At 46.7% G+C, this 21,316-nt stretch overlaps 1 protein-coding gene across 2 annotated transcripts in view; it reads right to left on the bottom strand.

The window, feature by feature from the left end:
- Positions 1–21,316, bottom strand: part of LOC139233584 (collagen alpha-1(XV) chain-like) — a 114,414-nt gene that overhangs the window by 54,016 nt on the left and 39,082 nt on the right. For both annotated transcript variants that reach the window (XM_070863985.1, XM_070863986.1), the window contains exons 5-12: positions 19,549–19,660; positions 16,909–16,982; positions 15,990–16,043; positions 13,619–13,777; positions 11,113–11,172; positions 8,107–8,169; positions 5,706–5,741; positions 5,041–5,091 (exon numbers count right to left, since the gene is read on the bottom strand). In XM_070863985.1, coding sequence (XP_070720086.1) covers positions 5,041–5,091; positions 5,706–5,741; positions 8,107–8,169; positions 11,113–11,172; positions 13,619–13,777; positions 15,990–16,043; positions 16,909–16,982; positions 19,549–19,660 — 609 coding nt within the window. The remainder of the gene's footprint in view (positions 1–5,040; positions 5,092–5,705; positions 5,742–8,106; positions 8,170–11,112; positions 11,173–13,618; positions 13,778–15,989; positions 16,044–16,908; positions 16,983–19,548; positions 19,661–21,316) is intronic.

The raw sequence follows: 21,316 nt of genomic DNA, 5'->3' as shown, positions 1-21,316 counted from the left end.
CAGAAAGCTGTACATAATTCACCATTAAAATTGGCAATCATGTTCAGTGAGGCCACAGATAGCCTGGGGAAGAAATATTTACTCTGGTGCAGTAAGGATGTTCTTTTGAGGCTGGGATTAAGACACACTGGGGTGCCAGTGTACAGGGAGCTTTACTCTAATACTGGTTCATGTTGTCCTGACCCTACAGTGTCAGCTGTGGCTCAGTGGGTAGTACTCGCGAGGTGGGAGGGGCTAGGAGTTGTTTGATTACTGCAGGGAGTTGGAGTGAGTTTGTAAAAAGTTGGTGGTGGGTTTTTGGTTTTGTTTTTCAGGTTTTAGGACCTTTTTGGCCCATAAACATCAGCCAGATAGCTGCTGAGGGGCCTGGAGTGCCGGGCCCCTCAGAGCACAATGTTCCCAGGATGAATTTAATCAGGGAACAAATGTTGGAGGAAAGAAGAATAAAATGTCCAAAAATTTGGGCTGGGACCCCAGGAGTTTTGGAAAAGAAAATGCGGTGGTGGTTCAGTGCACGGATAAAGAGATACAAGCTTGGGATATCATCCAGGCAGTACATTAGGACTACGCTGAGAGAAACTGCTTTGCTTGCCGACCAATGTTGGGTTTGAGGCGACAGTCAGTGGCCGAGAGGAAGTGGAAAGACTTTTTGTATCTCTGCTGTATTCTGAAGAGGTGGTGGTCTCATTCTTAAACCTGCCGGTTTATATTGAGGACGATGTGCTAATAAAAAGGTTGGAGTCGTGGGACATTAAAATTTGCTCGGCAATAAAACCACGAGAATGAGGCGCTGAAGACAAAGGTGGCCGCAGCCAGACCACGAGGTGCAGCACTGGTGGAGCAAGACACGGCACCAAACAGAGAAGCAGATTGGGGTAAAGAAGCAAGGCTCTCTTAAAGGAGGCCTGAAACCCACTACAATTAAAGGGACAGTTCCACACATTTAAGCAATGTAACAGTAATTGTAAGTTAGAGACAAAATGTGTAATGGATTATGTAAAGTGTGTAACTGATCATGTAAAATGTGTAACTGGTAATCAGAATTATATACATGCAACTAGCGAGGAAGAGTGTCCATCATAAATAAGGAAAAACTGTGCGATGCAGAATTTCCACTGCACGCTGCCAATGCAGCAGGCAGACACCCAGAGAGCTACCCGATGCTGTAGCCTGCGTCCCTGAGACCAGAGTCATGCACCACGAAGTGTGGCCACAAGCAGCCAACATACACGAGTTGAGGAGCGAACAACGGCAATGGTATTGATACCATGCCCTGGGTCGGCTCCATCTCTCAGGCACCAACTGCCACGAGCCTGAAGGAGCAGACTGCACCAAGGCCACACCCCTCGATGGAGGGTCACCCACCACCGTTCCCCCAGAGGAAACAGACACCAGCCAGGATTCCAAACCAAACAACGCACAGGCCAGCAAGTCAGCAGTTCCCTGCGCACTGCTAGTCGACAGTATAATATTAGGCAGCCCCTCGTATCGAGGATGACTTGCTTCCACACCAAAAAGGGATGAGTTCACAGGTGTTTCAATGAGGTACCTGACAATCTAGGTCCTGAACTACATACTGAAGGGTGAAGATGCCTGTGCGTGGATTTTTTTAACGTGGGGTGGCCGTTGCACACCAGCCACCACACGGGCTTGACAGAGCTAGGTTTTGGTCCAGTGGCAAGGGTTAACCAAGACGACTGGAGACCAAGCTCTGCTGCACGGACCTAATGCGCACACATGCTCCTACTATCCATAGATCGCAGTGTGGGCTGGCCAATGCTGAGCACTCGCCTCTCCTGGGCCCCGATCTCTCACTGCTCCTTCGCCCCGATAAAAATGAAGCAGTCAGAAACAGGACATCATTTAGTCTCCTCTTATCTTAGAGACATCAAATATCAGCACTGTATATTTGAAATATCAAAATATTAAACTCCAGCCTAGTTGAAGGGTTATTAACATCAGCAGAAACAAATGTCAACTAACAGAATGAACATGATTCAGTAGGATGTGAATAACAAGCAGCAATAGCAGCAGAATCCAACCCCTGCAGTCACTTGTGATCTTGTTGGTGTCTCAGCAGGCTGGGAGAGTGAGTAAATCCCTTCCCACACTCACAGCAGGTGAATGGCCTCTCGCTGGACTCAGGCCAGCGAGTCAGCAGTTCCCTGTGCGCTGCGGGACGACAACAACTCTGGGAGCAGCTGTGACCCAGCACGTAAAGAAAGGACGGGGAGGTCACAGACATCTGTGAACCGGCCCGACATAGGGACCATGGCAACAGCCCCGAGAGCAGGCTACGCGAGCCAACCGGGTTCCTACTGCCAGCACCGGGCACTGAGCCATTACCAGACTGCAGGGACACAACCCAGCAGCTCAGAACTAGCTTGAACTCTCGCACTGGTCACCGTATCGACAAGGCATCTAACATCCTTGTCGCACCACGGAACCACAACAAAAAAAAATGCAAAACCCACTTACCTGAACTTGAATGTACATGACTGTCAGGAGCCTCTGCCACACCAACGTGGGAGGGGGGGGGAGAATGGTGTGGTTAGAAACACACACACAAACAGCAACCACCAGCACGCTACTGCACCAACTACCCACCCAAAGTTGAGCTGGCCCACCAGAGGTCAACCAGACAAAACCCACACACAGTCAATGCAGAGGCGATTTGCATTGAGGGTTCAGGGCGGAGTGATGTCATGTATCCTACATGGCTACTGTTGGTACTATCTCAAGGTGTGCTACCAGAGGGCACAGCAGTGGGAGTCTCATAGGTTACCTGTACGGGTGTTCCTGGCCTAGTATAAAAGGCAGGCCACCAGGTGTGATCCTCACTCTGAAGCTAACTAATAAGGGACTAAGGTCACTACAGTTCAAGTACAACACATTGCCTCGTGGAGTCATTGTTAGAGCATCTAAGGACACAACACAGAGGAAGAAGGAGACCTTCTTCCACACATGTGGAAAGGGAAAGGTTCGAAGGGGCAGCTCCTCGGCCTAAACCTAATGTAAGGAAGAGGCTGAAATGGCAGGGAAGGTTTAAACAGGAAATAAGAAAGAGCTGGAGGCTGCAGGGGAAAGCTACAGCTGCCCGAAAAGTTGGGAAGGAGCATGAGAGGAGGGAAGAGCCAGAGATTAAACGATGGGGGGATTATTGGGCACACTTCCTTTATTAGGAGCCATGATTACATTGGTCTCGATTAATGTGAACGGACTGAGGGGGGAGAAGAAATTGCAGCAATTGTTGCCGTATTTTCAAGGCACTGACCTGTTGTGACTGCATGAAAGCTTTTGGGATGAGGATATCCTAGACAAGAGTTCGGAAGGTTTGCTTATGATCAATTTTTAAAGTACAATAGATTAATATATGTTACGGGAGACAAATTAATTTCAGGTTTTGATGTTAATGTGTGTCGGAGGAATGGCTGTGCAGAGTGGCGGAAAGGATTGTATGATACAATGGAATAATCACGATGTTGTAAATGTTTTTAATGTTGAATAAATTATATTTTAAAAATGTGGGTAGCACAATCGCTTTGAGTCAGAAGGTTGTGGGTTCAAATCCCACTCTAGGGACTTGAGCACATAAATCCAGGCTGACACTCTAATGCAGTGCTGAGGGAGCGCTGCACTGTCAGAGGTGCCGTCTTTCGAATGAGACGTTAAACCGAGGCCCCGTCTGCTCTCTCAGGTGGACGTAAAAGATCCCAAGGCACTATTTCGAAGTAGAGCAGGGGAGTTATCCCCAGTGTCCTGGCCAATAGTATCCCTCAATCAACATAACAAAAACTGTTTATCTGCTCATTATCACATTGCTGTTTGTGGGAGCTTGCTGTGCACAAATTGTCTGCCGCGTTTCCCACATTACTACACTCCAAAAGTACTTCATTGTCTGTAAAGCGCTTTGAGATACCTGGTGGTCGTGAAAGTCTGTTTTTCTTTGCCCTGGGCCTGCTCCTGCTGATACTGGATGCCAAAAGTGAAGAAGTGTTTTGTTCCCAGGACGGAGATGACTTACCTTGTCGTGCACAATAATATTTTAAAAAACAACCTACTGGGTATGAAAAATCGGCAGATAGCCCAACCAACTGCTCCTGTGCCTCTTTGAGATTTCCACCAGTGTTGGATTTGGGGAATGACAATAAAAAGTAGATAAAAAAAACACATTTAGGCTTCCTAGTGAGAAAACACCATCATAGCTCCCCCAGTGATCCAGTGCGTAAAGTCACCCCCATGTTATAGAGCTGAGGCCATACAGACGAGAAGGGGCCTAGAATAAATTCTTTGGGGTCAGAATTGCCCTTTTTTTGAGGCCCGTTAGCAGCTCCGGGGGTCGCTAACAGGGCAGAAGAGGCTTTTCGCCCGGGGGGGGCGCGGTGGGGGGCATTACTGGCTCCCGGGAAACTTGGTCGTGAATCTGGCCGGCATCCGCTCTCGGAGCAGGACTTAAAGGGGGAGGGCGCCAACACGTGTCATCTTTACTGGTTTGCCGACTCTCAGGTCGGCTCCAGTATATCAGGCCTAGCATGGTCCGGGCCGCCATTGTGCAGCCCGGCACTCTGTTTTGGGTGCTGGGCCGCAGGCCCACTCCCATGCTGCCCTGGTAGTCTAGTGGAGGCCATCAGAAGCCTTGCAGAGTGCGCAGTGGTCCTCTCCTTTAAGTGAATGGAAGGTGAAGCGCGTCAGCGAAGCACTCCAGTCCCTGCCCCAGTAGCACCCAGGGAACTGCCCCTAACGGAAGTGGAGCGTGCGAGATTGCAATCAGACCCTGGAGCACATCATTGAGTCCTGCCCTCAGAGGGAATTCACAGGCAACCTACAAGATATCCACGCTGTTACAGCGGAAGCTTTGGCCTGGATATCCGGCTTAGATATTGACATTTGATTTGCTTTTCTGCGACCATACGAAAGAAGATTCCCCATTATCCTCCGTACATTATCCAGTGTTCTCTGAATAAATCATTCCACAACATTCCTTATTAATTATCGTTAAATATCCATTATTATTGACTCCATGTAAACAGTCAGCGTTACCTTTGCTCCGGGAAAGGTAACCCCTGGATAGCCTTGCTGCCCCGCTTCACCCTAGACAAATGGAAAGGTCAGATAAATGATTTTATTTCGTCCGGAAAAGAGATAACAGTGTTTCAGAAGGAATAAAAATACGAAAGGGAACCGCGTTGATAGTCAGGTAAGTGCACTTTCTACAAGCATATAACGGAGCCCAGGAATTGACACAGGTTGAGGTTCACTGCAGCAATGTTGCTGATGGTCATTCTGCTTTTGACGGAGCTAGCGTTGTGCACTGTTCAAAGGGCGTTTGCTCCAATACCCAGCCTTACTCTGGGGTTCCCATGCCATGGTTATGCCTTGGTGTAAAGAGGGTGCACCCTCTACAACCCTCAAACCCACTGTAAAAAAAACTTCATCAACTTACATTTATATAGCGCCTTTAGTGTAGTGAAACACCCCAAGGTGCTTCACAGGAGTGTAATAAGACACAAAATAAATACCAATTGTTGGCAGGCTATGTACCTGGAGGACCAGGGATCCAGCTCCAGCAATTCAGATTTCATTTATTAATTGTTTTAGCTAAATCAAGCTGGTGTCTATAGGCACTTGGATGCCTCTCCTGGTGCTCGACAATCTATAACTTTATGTTACACGGTTTAAATCTCTGAATGAATGCATGTCCTGACCTTGAATCCTGGCTCCCCTTTGTCTCCTTTTTGTCCCTATGAAAATAACATAAATGCGAGTTAATCAGCGCAATACTAAGCACAATGAAGTACTAAAGCAGAATGTTGGCCTCCAGTCTCAATTCTCAAGATCCTTCATGCCACATAGCTTGAAATTGAGACAGGAGCCCTCTCCTCAGAGGTAAGTGCAGCCAGGAATGTGATACTGGGTCACAGAGATCAGGAAACTCTGGGCTGAGTTAGCTGACTGCAACCAGTGCACCAGTAGGGGACGCTCCAATTGGCTTGGACAATGGAGAGGACTATCCTGCACCTGATCCTCACCCAGTGAGTCCTGCTGGGAGCGTGGGCGAGGTGGCTGTTGCAGTTGAATAGCCTGTTGACACTCACAGTCTAGCCTCACATGTAAACACTGGCCACTTGGGCGAAGTTCCTTCGTCGCCGGTGGGTCAAAGTCCTGGAACTCCCTACCTATCAACACTGTGGGAGTACCTTCACCACATGGACTGCAGCGGTTCAAGGCAGAGGCTCACCACCATCTTCTCAAGGGCAACTAGGGACGGGCAATAAATGAGGCTTTGTCTACGACACCCACATCCTGTGAATGAATATTTTTTAAGTGCCAGTGGGCTGCTGGCACTGTACCCCAGTGTACTGTATAAAAATATTGTTAGCGTTCTACCAAAATGGTTCAGTGTTTATTTAATATACAGAGAATTTTTTTTTTAAATAGGCAAAGGAGGGGAGATTATCTGGGAGAGAGATACTGGAGGTGGAAAAAACCACTTTTAAAGGAAAACAAAAGGAACTGAGCTGGAGCAGACTTTAATCTTTGAATGATTCCATATACACAAATCAAGTTAAGAAGTGTGTCTTTAAGATCTTCAATGTTTTTGTACTTGTTCACTTTCTGTCATCAGACAGTTCTCTAGTTACAACAGGCAACTAACAGATGACCCTGGCTACCAGCACTTATTAAAGCTGCATTCTTTTTTAAAAGAAATATTGCTCCCCCATTTTTCTCCTGATAATTCTAAATCTTGCTGGGTTTATGGCAAATGGCCATTTTTCATTGGAGCCTAAAGAGTTGCATATCAGTGGGCTATTCAACCGTGTAAAGCCATCACAGGCTCTGTATAGTTATCAGTCGCAATCTCCAGTGATAACACGTTTTGTACATGTGCATGCGCGTGCATAGGCGTGTGCCTGTACGTGCGTGTGTATATGTGAGTGTGCGTATGTATGTGTGTGCCTGTGTATTTGTATGTGTATGTATGTGTGTGTGTGAGTTTGAGAGTTTGTGTATGTGTCTGAGTGTGAATGTGTGTGCGAGTGTGTGCATGTGTTTGTGTGCATGTGAATGTGTGTCCGTGCGCATGTGTGTGCATGCGCATGTGTGTCTGTGTATGTATGTGCATGTGCATGTGCATGTGTGTGCGTGTGCATACGTATGCATGTGTGTGCATGAATGTACATGCATGTGTGTGTGTTCGTGTGTGTATGTATATACATGTGTATACATCGTCGGCCACCCCGATCTGTGTGAGAACACCTCCGCAGGTCGGGGCTACAAAGAGAGCTGGAGCGGCATACCAGTACAACTTCCAGCGTGAGCTGCTCCAAGTGTGCGATGGCTTTGAGGTGGGCGACTGGGTGATGTCATCGGGACCCAGGTCGCTGTTTGGAGTGTGGGCAGGAGCATCAGCGGGGCCCCGGTAAAGCAGAGGAGCAGGAAGGACGTGGCAGAGGTCCGCGCGAGTGATTGAGGCTGAGATTCGATGGGTGATCGTGGCGGAGGTCCGGCAAATGTTTGGTGTGGAGGGAGATCGTGGCGAACGTGCGGCGAATGCTTTGTGGCGAAGGAGCGGCCAATGAGAGTACGGGGCCCAGAAGAGCCGAGGGCCCAGGGGCAGCACTGCAATTGCAATATTTGTGCAGCAGAGCAGGTCTCCAGTCGTCCTGGTTAACTCTTGCCACTGGATAAAGGCCTAGCTCTGTCGAGCCCGTGTGGTGGCTGATGTGTAACGGTCACCACATGTTAAAAAAATCCACGCACAGACATCTTCCACCCCCTCAACTGGAGTTCAGGACTGGAGTATCGGGTCCTTCATTGGAACATCTGTGAACACATGTGGAAGCAAGTCATCCTCGTTCGAGGGACTATCTATGATGATGATACGTGTGTGTGTACGTATGTGTATGTGTGTGTGTACGTGTGCATGTGCAGGTGCGTGCGTGCCTACACATTTGATGCTGCTATCATGGTGCTTAGTAATCCGTGGTTGGTGGTCAGGAGTGATTTTATGAACGTTACTGACTTCTACACGAAGGCTAGGGAGGACAAAGCACCATTAAACATCAATGTCTACACCACTTCAATCTTATATCATGTGATACTGACCGGAGGTCCTAATGGTCCACGAGGCCCTGGATCTCCTGGTGAACCAGTCTCACCTGGTGAGCCCTACAACAGAGGAAGAGGAAATAACTACTGCCCAATACTAATTGACACAGGACCCTTGCAGCTAGCAGACAGAGGAAAAGTATACCTTGGATTTGAACTTCAAGGTTTAAGTTATGAGGGTTGTATTCCCCAGAATTTAGAAGGTTATGGGGTGATCTGATCTAAGTTTTCAGGATATTAAGGGGAACAGATAGGGTAGATAGAGAGAAACTATTTCCGCTGGTTGGGGAGTCTAGGACTAGGGGCATAGTCTAAAAATTAGAGCCAGACCTTTCAGAAGTAAAATTAGGAAACACCTCTACACACAAAGGATGGTAGAAGTTTGGAACTCTCTTCCGCAAACGGCAATTGATGCTCAAACAATTGTTAATTTTAAATCTGAGATTGATGGCTTTCTGTTAACCAGAGATATTAAGGGATATGGGCCAAAGGCGGGTATATGGAGTTAGATTGCAGATCAGCCGTGATCTCATTGAATGGCGGAAAAGGCTCGAGGGGCTGAATGGCCTCCTCCTGTTCCTATGAACTCAGCAGACAGAGGGGGGAGGGGAGGGGCGGGTGTCAGTGTTGAACCCCCAGTTAATGTTTGTGCTAAAATAGCAGGGAGAGGAAATTTAGACACATTAAGCATCTGTAGATTAATGTTTGATGTGCAAGTTCAGGATCTTGAGTTTCAAAACGGGGTACTTTAAGAATTTAAGAAGTAGTAATTGGATACAAGAACTGTTGTGTGGTGCATGACCACATAGTACCAGTTATTATCTAGATCCAGTAGATGGCACTATCGGACAATGCAGAATTGGCTGTTATTGAGGGTGCTGTACACAGCACAATTCCAGGAATTGGGTTCACTGTACAGCAGGGCAGATTTGCCCATAGGCTTCTATTGAGAAATTGTTTGTTTAGTTTTGTACAAAACCAAGGCGAAGAGGGAAGTGTAATTAAAACATTGGTTGGTCAATATTGCGAAAACTCCTTCCCCCTCCAACGTTTAGAGGTGGATTGTAATATCGCTAATCCCACCCAGCTGAGATCAGCTGCCTCAGTACAGACTGGCACAGTAACCAGGGGAGCTTCTTGTTCTGTTTGACTGAGCAGCTTGTTGTGGTCAATATATTTATCAACAACAACATCTTGCATTTATATAGCGCCTTTAACGTAGTAAACCGTCCCAAGGCTCTTCACAGGAGCGTTATCAAACAAACCGAGCTACATAAGGTGCTATGAGGATAGGGCTTGGCCAAAGAGGTTTTAAGGAGCGTGTTAAAGGAGAAGAGAGGTAGAGAGGCAGCGAGGTTTGCGATGGTGGGGGAGGGGGGTGGGGTGGGGGGGGGGGGATCCCAGACTTTAGGCCAAGGTACCTGATGGCACGGCCGCCAATGGTGGAGGGTTGAAAATTGGAGATGCGCAAGAGGTCGGAATTAGAGGAGTGCAGATATCTCGGAGGGTTGTGGGGCTGGAGGAGATTACAGAGATAGGGAGGGATTTGAAAACAAGGATGAGAATTTTAAAGTTGAGCTGTTGCCAGGCTGGGAACCAATGTGGGTCAGCGAGCACAGGGGTGATGGATGAGCAGGACTTTGAATGAGCTCAAATTTATGGAGGGTGAAAGATGGGAGAGAATTGGAATGGTCAAGTCTCGAGGTAACAAAGGCATGGATGAAGGTTTCAGCAGCAAATGAGCTGAGGCAGGGGCTAAGACGGGCGACATTACGGAGGTGAAAGTAGGCGGTATTGGTGATGGAGCGGATATGTGGTCGAAAGCTCACCTCCGGGTCAAATAGAATGCAAACAGTCTGGTTCAGCCTCAGACAGTGACCAGGGAGAGGAATGGAGTATCATTTGCATTTACAAAGCACCTTTTATCACCTCACGACGTCCCAAAGTGTTTAAAGCCAATTAATTACATTTGAAATATAGTCACTGTTGTAATGTAGGAAACAGGGCATCCAATTTGCAGACAGCAAGATATAACAAACAGCAATGTGATAATGATCAGATAACTTGTTCCCGTGATGTTAGTTGGGAGATAAATATTGGCCAGGACACCGGGGCATTTCTACTTACGCAGCTTGGTGTCAAATCTTTATCTCATAACACCCCTGTGAAGCACCTTGGAACGTTTCACTACGTTAAAGGCGCTATATAAATACAAGTTGTTGTTGCTGCTCTCCTTCAAATAGTGTCACAGGATGTTTTAAGTCCACCCGAGAGGACAGATGGGGCCTTGGTTTAACGTCTCATTTAAAAGACTGTGCAGCACTTCCTCAGCACTGCACTGGCAGTGTCAGCCTCTGGGATGGGACTTGAACCAAAAGCTTTCTGACTCAGAGCCAAGAGTGCTACCCTCTGACTCTGAGCCACAGGCAAACACAAAGATGACCCGCTGCACCATCCAACCATCGCTGAGGATTAACTATCCAATAATCGAGCTTGATCACAGGGGAAGTTTCCCGTTTAATTCCTCCTGCAGATTGAAATGTTGACTTAATGTAATTGGTAACATTCTTGACTATGAGTCAGAAAGTTGTGGGGTGAAACCTCTCCCCCCAGGACTTGAGCACAGAATCCAGCTGACACTTCAGAGCTGTAGTGGGGAGAGCTTTGGATGAGATTTTAAACCACAGCCCTGTCTGTCCAGTAGTTCAAGTTATTGTTAAGGATCCCAAGGCAGTATGTCAAAAAAGAGCACGGGAGTTCTCCCAGTGTTGTGGCCAATATTATTTCCTTAACCAACACTGCCAAAATCAAATTAATTGGCCATTCATCTTGTTGCTCTTTGTAGAACCATGCTGTGCACAAAATGGCTGCCATGTTTACCTTCAAATATAATGTATTGTGTGTGAAACGCTTTGAAACATCCTGAAAGATCTGATAATGCATTATATAAATGCAAGTTCTTTTTTATAAAGAGGCTTTAAGTTTTGCAAGCCAAACTCTTACTCTTGGGCCTGGAAGTCCATCTAACCCAGGTTTACCAGAGGTTTCAGAAACTTCTTCACTCTGAAAAAGAAAATAGATATTATCATATATGTAAGAATGTTTTTTTTTTAAATGACTCCCAGCACTTCCCGGCCTCACCCCCAACAAATATAGACAAACAAAGCAAATGTTACTCTCCAAGAGTATTACTTTGTAACATAAGCCCTATACTCCCCATAGCAAATGTTATCCTACTTTTAAACTAGTCTTCAGTTGTATTTTGACATTTAGGGCCCAAGTTTCCACACGATAAAAAACGGGTGCCCCTCCGAGCTGGGCGCCCGTTTTTCACGCCTAAAACGGCGCCGGAAAAAAAACGCGTGATTCTGGAGCGCTTTGCAGCAACTTGTCTGTTTGGCGCGGCGCCCAGGGGGGGCGGAGCCTACACACGCGCCGATTTTGTAAGTGGGAGGGGGCGGGTACCATTTAAATTAGTTTTTTTCCTGCCGGCATCGCTGCGCGTGCACGTTGGAGCGTTCGCGCATGCGCAGTGTGAAGGAAACATTGGCACTCGGCCATTTTTGTAGTTCTTTGTAGCTGTTTAATTTTTGAACATTTTTTAATAAAAGCACATTGCCATCAGCACATCAGCACTGAGGCTTCCTGCAGCCTTCTCACTGTCTCCTTCCCCCCCCCGCGGGAACAAACGCCTGCAACATTCTCCGTGCCTGAAGCACTTTCACGCAGGTAGGAACATGGTTTATTTAATCTTTTCTTTGCTTATAAATTTTTATTCAGGTTGGATTTATTTGTATAATATTTGTAGAAGTATAAATAAGGATTTATTATAGAATTTAATGACTTCCCTTCCCCCCCTCCCCCCCCCACCTCGTTCCGGACGCCTAATTTGTAACCTGCGCCTGATTTTTTAATGTGTAGAACAGGTTTTTTCAGTTGTACAAAAATCTTCACTTGCTCCATTCTAAGTTAGTTTGGAGTACGTTTTCACTGTGGAAACTTTGAAATCAGGCGTCAGTGGCCGGACACGCCCCCTTTTGAAGAAAAAATTCTGTTCCAAAGTAGAACTGTTCTACCTGACTAGAACTGCAGAAAAAAAATGTGGAGAATTGCGATTTCTAAGATAGTCCGTTCTCCACCAGTTGCTCCTAAAAATCAGGCGCAAATCATGTGGAAACTTGGGCCCAAAGTCTTGAACATAATTTAGATTTGCTTTTCCAAATTTTAGTCACAGGGAACCTTTAGTTTTACTTTTGACTCCATTTTAAACTTCATTTATATTTTAATTATAAACTTCATAACAAAATTAGCGCTCATTTTATTACACTATGGTGTCCGCTGCATTACAGCACTGACTGTGTCTGCTGCATTACAGCACCGACTGTGTCTGCTGCATTACAGCACCGATTGTGTCTGCTGCGTTACAGCACTAACATCCTGTCTGCTGCATTACAACACTGACTCAGTGGGGGGAGAAATTCGGTAGATTAGTGCCTTCCTTTAGTGCCTGGGGGTGGGGCGGTGCTAACGGGGTGCTAAGGGGTTAGTGACCGGGCACGGTGAATGCAGTAATACCCGTGAACTTCAGTGCTGGTTAACTTGTAGCGCTTGGGCCTCTAACACCTTGCAGATCGTGATGTCATAAAGTGCTCAGCGCCCCAGATGCAAAATTGACCCTCGCCCCCTGCTGTATCGCCTCGTGCCAACAACACCAGCAAGAGGGGGCGTCGTGAACTCGGCTGGCCGCTTGGGGAGTGCTAATTAAAGGGAATGGTTTTCAGCTCGCGCAACCTTCATTATTTGACCAGTCTGGTGCCTGTGCAAAGTTTTTCATGTTTCACTGGTGCACGATGTCCCAGCCTCCACTGTGTGAGGGTGTTTGGGGCAGTCACACAGGTCACCTTGCAAAACAGAACTGCCAACAGCGAGCTTGGGCAGCATCTTTGGCCCTTCCCTTTAAGGGAGGGAAGCAGCCTCTCATGCTGTTACCAATGCGCTCAAAATAGTTTGGCACTCTAACGCTACCGCCCCGCTCTCGGACTTTAGCGCCTCAAGAAAAATGGTCAGCGCTTGATTTAGCGCTCCGCTTCCCTCTCGGAGCGCTGAAGCTGAATATCGCTGGAGGAGAGAATGATTAGCGCCTGTTGCTACTTTTTCAACTTTTCCAAATTTAGCGCCGCACCAAATCTCTAGCCCACTGTTGCATTCCAGCACTGCCTCGGTGCATGACATACTGCTTCGGAGTCCGTACTAAAACGCACCAGGGTGCCAGACGTAACATGAGATTGGGGCAGTCTGAGACCAGGTCCCTGATCATACAGTCTGCCCACAACTGGTCATTATTGTCACTAAATTGACTGTTATTTAGAGAGACCACAACAGTGCCTGTTGTAGCTGACACAGCCTAAACAATGACAATGTAAACTAAATGAAAGATATAAATAACACGGTGAACACAACTGTTGCAAACTCATGTCTCCCCATTAATGGAAATATAAAAGGAACTCACTGTTCCAAACCAGCCTGTTTGTTTTTTAGACCCTGGTCGTCCAGGTGCTCCTGGTGATCCTGGTGGCCCAGGTGGCCCCAAGGGACCCGGTGGACCTGCCTTGCCTGGGTGACCATTTTCTCCAAACAGACCCGGATGGCCTCGGGGTCCAGCATCTCCCTGCCATAAAAATAAATGAATTAAGCAATAGAACTTTAATGATATTCATCTCTCCAAATGCCAGAGACTTGTGTAAAGATCCAGTTATTTTGCAGCTACTAATCGGAGTGTTGTAAGTGCAGCCCCTTGTTATTCTGTAGATTGACCTCAATATACAGCAGACATCTTAAAGCACTCCTGCAAGATCCTGCAAATCCCCTGGGAGGACAGACGCACCAACATCAGTGTTCTCGCTCAGGCCAACATCCCCAGCATCGAAGCACTGACCACACTCGACCAGCTCCGTTGGGCGAGTCACATTGTCCGCATGCCCGACACGAGACTCCCTAAGCAAGCACTCTGCTCGGAACTGCTACACGGCAAGCGAGCCCCAGGTAGGCAGAGGAAACGTTTCAAGGGCACCCTCAAAGTCTCCCTGATAAAGTGCAACATCCCCACCAACACCTGGGACTCCCTAGAAAAAGACCGCCCTAAGTGGAGGAAAAGCATCCGGGAGGGTGCTGAGCACCTCGAGTCTCGTCGCTGAGAACATGCAGAAATCAAGCACAGACAGCGGAAGGAGCGTGCGGCAAAGCAGACTCCCCACCCACCCTTTCCTTCAACCACTGTCTGTCCCATCTGTGACAGAGACTGTAATTCCTGCATTGGCTGTACAGCCACCTGAGAACTCACTTTTAGAGTGGAAGCAAGTCTTCCTCGATTTCGAGGGACTGTCTATGATGATGATGACCTCAATCTGAGTTGCAGTAACAGATCTCTGTGCACATGTACTATGACACATAAACATATGAACAACTCTATTCTGTCCACCATTGAACATTAGGATATAGCAACGGGGGCACCTGCTTGGCCCTCACTTTAACAAAATGTCGCACAAAATATTAAAACTTTCTATGAGGGACATCAGACGACCTAGGCAATTTTAAAATCCTGGCTTCATGCTGGATTGGAGTTATACTGTACCCAGTACAAATTGAAACCAGGTTTCAGACTACTTTGCTTTAGAACAATTGGATGACAGATCAGTGCCTCATGCCTGGATTATACTGCCTCTTTATGTTTTGATGCACACCTGAAACTGCTTTGTATCAACAGGAAAGTGGGGTATAACTCACTGATAATAACACCTCTCATTAGTCTCGAACAATGATATAATTATATATGTCTCTTACAGCTGCTTAAAGTAGAATTTATTCTGATCTGGCTCAATTTGATCTGATTTTGTATCCCTCATCCGTTACAGACACTGAAACCAGGGCAGTACTAATTCGCAAAAAGTTGTAAATTGCCAAGCCAGCAGTACTATCTTCTTTTCCAGGTGCTTCTTCAGCAGCACCTCCCAAACCCGCAATCTCTACCACCTAGAAGGACAAGGGCAGCAGGCGCATGGGAACACCTCCAGCTCTAAGTTCCCCATTAAAGTCACACACCATCCTGACTTGGAAATATATCGCCGTTCCTTCATCGTCGCTGGGTCAAAATCCTGGAACTTCCTCCCTAACAGCACTGTGGGAGTACCTTCACCACACGGACTGCAGCGGTTCAAGAAGGGGCTCACCACCACCTTCTCAAGGGCAATTAGGGATGGGCAATAAATGCCAGCGATGCCCAGATCTCAAAACACATTCAAAAAAAGCCAAAGACCCATGGTCCCTGAGGAATCTTTACAACTAGAGACTCTCCAGATGGTAGGTTGACAATGGTGACCAGGCAATCCTTACCACTGACCTGTGTAGCTCCACCTTCCCTAGTCCCTTCATCATTTATTTCAGTTGCTTTCTGCTTACTTCAGTCATGAGCTCACTACCTCATCCAGGACTGCGCAGGTCAACCATTATCACTGAATCCCTACAACATGAGCATTCTGAAAAGTGAAAGCGCATCATAGGCATTAAACAACACCATAAGCACAGATCATCAAACACTTGCATTGGCTAACACTAATTCCAAAACATCGATTGTCAATTATTATAGAATTTTGGAGAATTCAAATGGCAACATTGCCATTCTGAAATAAGCAAAACCTGACCAGAGAATTCTTTTAACTACAATTTTAAAATGGCCGGCCTTGAATAAAACTATATCGTAGAAGAACATGTCACAGACATTTGACCCCCAGTACAAGTCACTGACAGTTTCCATTGACTGATTTTCAAGTTCTGATTGATGAAAACTCTGCCATAAATCCTGAATCCTGCAACCATTTCCATACCTTTGATCCTGGAGGTCCAGGGATCACAGGACAGGTACACGGGCCAACTTCATCCTGGAAGACAACACAATTGATTGGTATTTGGAATCTGATTGGAGTTTGTCCTTTTACTGTGTTTCGTAAAAAATAGATATCATCAGAACTCAATAGCAGTGCACGTCAATGCAATAACTCTGTCAGTTATCTGTAAAGACACCAATATTAATCACCTTGATGGTGGTGATGGTTAAATGGACATTATGTTCTTGAAATAATGTTTAATGTAGCTCTCCTACGATGATGATGATGGGAGGCAAATGTACTGCCCACCCTGGTACTTAGCCATAAAGAGCAGAAGGGTGTTGAGTTGGCACATCTCAGCCAGGCAGCAGTTGTGGCACTGGAATTGGACCTGGCACACTCGTCTGGTGGGGGGGAGCATAAAAAAAACCTCAGACACAGCGCTCATTTCCGATGGCTATTCAGCGCTGCCTTCATGACAATGCTCCTGTAGATGTGGTTGTATAGCACCTCTGGCTCATGTATCTGAATGCAGAGAGTTTGAGCTCAGTAACTGTCTGTCCTCTGCTGTCCTCTGATGGTGAGATCCCATCACTTCTCACAGAGGCAGCCTGGCAAAATAAAATGAGTCATCCCAACTCAAAGGAAGTGACAAAAACTGGCACCTGCCAGGTCATCGCCTTGGACCACTGCTTCTCCCAGCTGGACACGGAACAACATTGTCCGCAGTCGTCACCGGAGCAGGGTTAATGGCGGAAAGTGACCTATGGGTTAAGGGAAATGAGAGAATAGGGAGCAGAAAATAAATCTCTACCCAGTAACAGGTTAACCTGGATGTCGGTTGACATTTTAAAATTGATGAACTGAGGGGCCCTTTGCCACTGTAGGACATTCCATACAATTCTCGACTTCACATCACCTTGTCTCCCTTGGTCACGGGCGGGGCCTTGTCAATCTCTGACCCAGATTTGATGGTAGTGTCTTCATCCACATCTATCAAATAAATCATTTTAGCAACATTTTTGTTTAGGATTATTAAACAATAATTTTGTAGTCAAGTCCACTTATACCTATTTTGCATGCATTCTGTGTTTATCTCACCGTCATTTTTCGAAAGCACTAAATGTAACTTAAATTATTCATTCTCGGGATGTGGGTGTTACTGGCATTTATTGGCCATCCCGGGTTGCCCCGAGATGGTGGCGGGTCTTCTTCTTGAACCACTACAGTCTGTGTGGTGAAGGTGCTCCCACAATGCTGTTCAGCAGGGACTGTAGCAGTCTGACTGTAGGACATTTCACAGAGCAGTTAAGCGTCAACCATGTTGGTGTGGGACAGGAGTCACATATAGGCCAGACCAGGTAATGACTGCAGATTTCCTTTCCTAAAGGATATTAGTTGGGTTTTTATGACAATCCAACAGTTTCATGGTTGGAGAGGTTTAGGGAGGGAATTCTGGAGCTTGGGGGTCTAGGCAGCTGCAGGTACAGCCACCAATGGTAGAGCAATGAAAATCAGAGGTGCACAAAATTGAAGGAGTGCAAAGGTCTTGGAGGGTTGTAGGGCTAGAGGAGGTTACAGAGATGGGGTGAGGCCATGGAGGGATTTGAAAACAAGGGTTAGAGTTTCAAAATTGAAGTGTTGCCGGACCGGGAGCTAATGTAGGTCAGCGAGCACAGGAGTGATGGTCGATCGGGAGTTAGGACATGGGCAGCAGAGATTTGGATGAGCTCAAGTTTACAGAGGGTGCAAAGTGGGAGGCCGACCAGGAGAGCATTGGAATAGTCAAGTCTAGAGATAACAAAGGCATGGTCAGCAGCAGATGAGCTGAGGCAGGGACGGAGACCATTGAACCCGGGGCTGGTGGTGGTGGGGGGGGATCTGATCCTGAAAGAGGGTCTGATCCCCGAGCCTGGGGGAGTCCAATGCCCGGGGGGAGGGGGAGCGGTAGTTCTGTTCCCCGACCCACGGGGGGAGTCTGGTCTTGGAGTGGGGTGTATATATAGGGGATGACTGAGAGTGGGGAAGCTTGGTGGGAGGGGGAGGCGGGGAAAGCATTCCTGCTCCTCCTGGCCCACTAGGAGTGCTCCCCGAGACTGTCCTTGCCTCGTTACAGCTGTCGGGTTTCCTGAGGCTCGGGAAACCCAGCCAACCACAGTCAAACTTACAAAACAGGTTCCAACCTCATTAAAATAATAAAATGCCAATCCGCCTCCTGGGAGTGGTTTGGCTACCCACCCCTTGTTCCACCTCAACATTTTAGCCCATTTAACCCCCCCACCCCTCCCGCCCCGACTCATATGTTCTCATTCCCCCCCAATGGCTTCATTCTTCCCAATATTTAATTGGAGTACATTTCTGCTCATCCAATACTGGATGTCAGACAAGCTGCGTGACAAATCAGAGCCTGTGGAGGGGTTGAGAGAGGTGGTGGGGAGGTAGAGCTGGGTGCCATCAGCGTACATGTGGAAACTGACATTGTGTTTTTGGATGTTCGGCAGCATGTGATAGTGCGTTATCACATCCTCCAAACATCCCAAAGTGCCTGATTTACATTTGAAGTGCAGCCACTGTTGTTAAGTAGGTGACTTTGGCAGCAGTTTTGGGGTACAGAAAATGACCACAAACATTAATGAGATAAATGACCAACTAATCCAATTTTGGTGATGTTACTTGAAGTAAGAATGTTGGGCAGGACACCAGGAGAACTCGGTTGTTTATACTTCCTGTGGGTGTGTGATGGAGTTTTCTGTTGTGTATGTTTGCTATGTACAGGAATTGCCTGTTGTGTAGGTTTTGATGAGAAAGATGTACCTGCCTTACTGCCTGTACTTTCTGCTGCAAGATCTTTCATCCACCAGCTTGCTTACAGCCCAGGTCTCTGCAACTGTGTAAATGGCAGCAGAAAACTCCTCTTCACAAACTTACTGAAGCACCAGCTAGTTACACTGGGGTCTATTTCCTGCTGAGTTGGTGCAAGGTTTTACCCACCAACAGAAGTGAATTGGTTATTTTCTGGTGCATGATGTGAGTCATTTATTTAAATATTTCAATTCACAGAGGCCCCATTAGCAGTAAAGGCCCGAGCAGTAAAGACAGGCCTGGTGCCTTTTGTTTACAAGTTGATGTTCTTCACTATGGGGCAAATGCCCAGCTGTAGTCCTGTTCTGCTCAGGACAAAACTTCAACTCGTTCAAAGGAGCAGATATTTCAACTTAAATAGGGTGGCCTGTTAAACCCTGTTCCCTGCTTAAGTGCAAGAGATTAGGATTGGTGTTGATTAATGGTACTGCCCCTGAAGTGCGTAAAATGCCCACAGGAGTGTTTAACTGTGTGAATCCCAGCAGGAAAGGTCATGCTGATGGAGGCTTCCCATCACCTGCCACTAATGGGCCCCAAGCTCGCCATCACCTTGAAGATAGGCTCCTCTGGTTGAGTATATTTGTACTCTCCTGCTAATACGACTGTTATTTGTGGCTATGGCCTTGACTACACATGAGAGATCTTTCATGTGGGTACCACCAGTGGTTCTGAAACATTGTAGGGATTCTGTGCCCACCTGTTGTAACATCAAAGGGGTCCACCTTTGTGGGCAGGCTTGTGATATCCTCCTCCCCAGAACCTGCCGTGGATTTCTGATCGGGAGTCACATCTGATGAATGGGAGAGTATCTATAAAATAAAGTAAAAGATAAGCTACATGAAGCAATAAACAGGGATTTCAACATATACACTGAGATATTGTTAAAGGCAAATTGTTTACATAACAGCATCCATTGCACCTCAATGATACATTGTATGTGATGTGGTTTCTGAGAGATGCAACAAGGAGATATATGAATACAAAAGCAAAATACTGCGGATGCTGGAATCTGAGATAGAAACAGAGAATGCTGGTAATACTACAATATTTTTTTTTTTATTCGTTGCCAATCTTTCCAATTCTTTGTCAGATCACAAACGCCAGAGGTCACCCTGCACCTGTCAAGGATCACTCTGCGCCAATGCTCTTAGCCAAAAGGCCGAGAGCCCAAGCACCGTTCCTGGAAGTACTGCAATACCAGGTTCGTGCCATGGAGGTGGATGGGTCAAGCCCCCCACTCACCTTCTATTGATCATGGTTACTCCCTCGCCAGGTAAGTATCCACTGCTCATAATGTGGGCTCCTCTACATTGGGGAGACCAAGCGTAGATTGTAACCACTTTGCTGAACACCTCCGTTCAGTCTGTGAGTGTGACCCTGAGCTTCCGATCGCCTGTCACTTTAATACTCCACTCCACTCCCACTCTGACCTCTCCGTCCTCGGACTCCTCCACTGTTCCAATGAAGCTCAACGCGAGCTCGAGGAACAGCACCTCATCTTTCGTTGAGGCTTTTTAAAGCCTTCGAGACTCAACATCCAGTTCAACAATTTCAGAGCATAACCTCTGACCCTTTCCCTCCCCCCACCCCCCATATTTTTTTGTTCTTCTTTCTTCAATATTTTTTCTCTTTGTCTATAATGGCAGCTGGCCATTACTATGCCATTCACACCCTATCCAGATTAACCTTTTTCTAACTTCTGGGGTACTGGGGTAAGAGGGAGTTGTTGCATTGGGCCGGACTAGGGTCCTAGCGAATCAAATAACTAGGGCTGTAGAGAGGGCTTTAAACTGATTAGTGGGGGGGCAGGAGGGGTAGGGTTCAGATGAACAAAAATTTAAAAAGTCAAAGAATAAGGAGAAGGCAATAGAGCAGGGTAGCACTGGGGGAAATGAAAACCAGAGCGTGATAGGAAAGGACAGAATATATAAACATAAAGGTGAATCAGAAAGTGGGGTCAAAGTAGGAAAAAATGGTAAAAAATCAAATTTAAAAGCTCTTTATCTGAATGCACGCCGCATTCGTAACAAAATAGATGAGTTGACGACATAAATAGATACAAATGGGTATGATCTGATAGCCATTACAGAGACGTGGTTGCAAGGTGACCAAGGCTGGGAACGAAATATTCAGAGGTATTTGACAATTTGGAAGGACAGACAGAAAGGAAAAGGAGGTGGGGTAGCACTGTTAATAAAGGATGAGATCAGTGCGTTAGTGAGAAACGATATTGGTTCAGAAGATCAAGATGTTGAATCAGTTTGGGTGGAGATAAGGAATAATAATGAGAAAAAGTTACTAGTGGGCAGAGTCTATAGGCCCCCTAACAGTAGCTACATGGTTGGATGGAGTATAAATCAAGAAATAATGGAGGCTTGTAAAAAAGGAAAGGCAATAATCATGGGCGATTTTAACCTTCATATTGATTGGACAAAGCAAATTGACCAGGGTAGTCCTGAGGAAGA

This window comes from Pristiophorus japonicus, chromosome 21 (assembly GCF_044704955.1).
Source record: "Pristiophorus japonicus isolate sPriJap1 chromosome 21, sPriJap1.hap1, whole genome shotgun sequence".
In the NCBI taxonomy this organism is placed as follows: domain Eukaryota; kingdom Metazoa; phylum Chordata; class Chondrichthyes; family Pristiophoridae; genus Pristiophorus; species Pristiophorus japonicus.
This window is presented reverse-complemented; position numbering and strand designations above follow the sequence as displayed.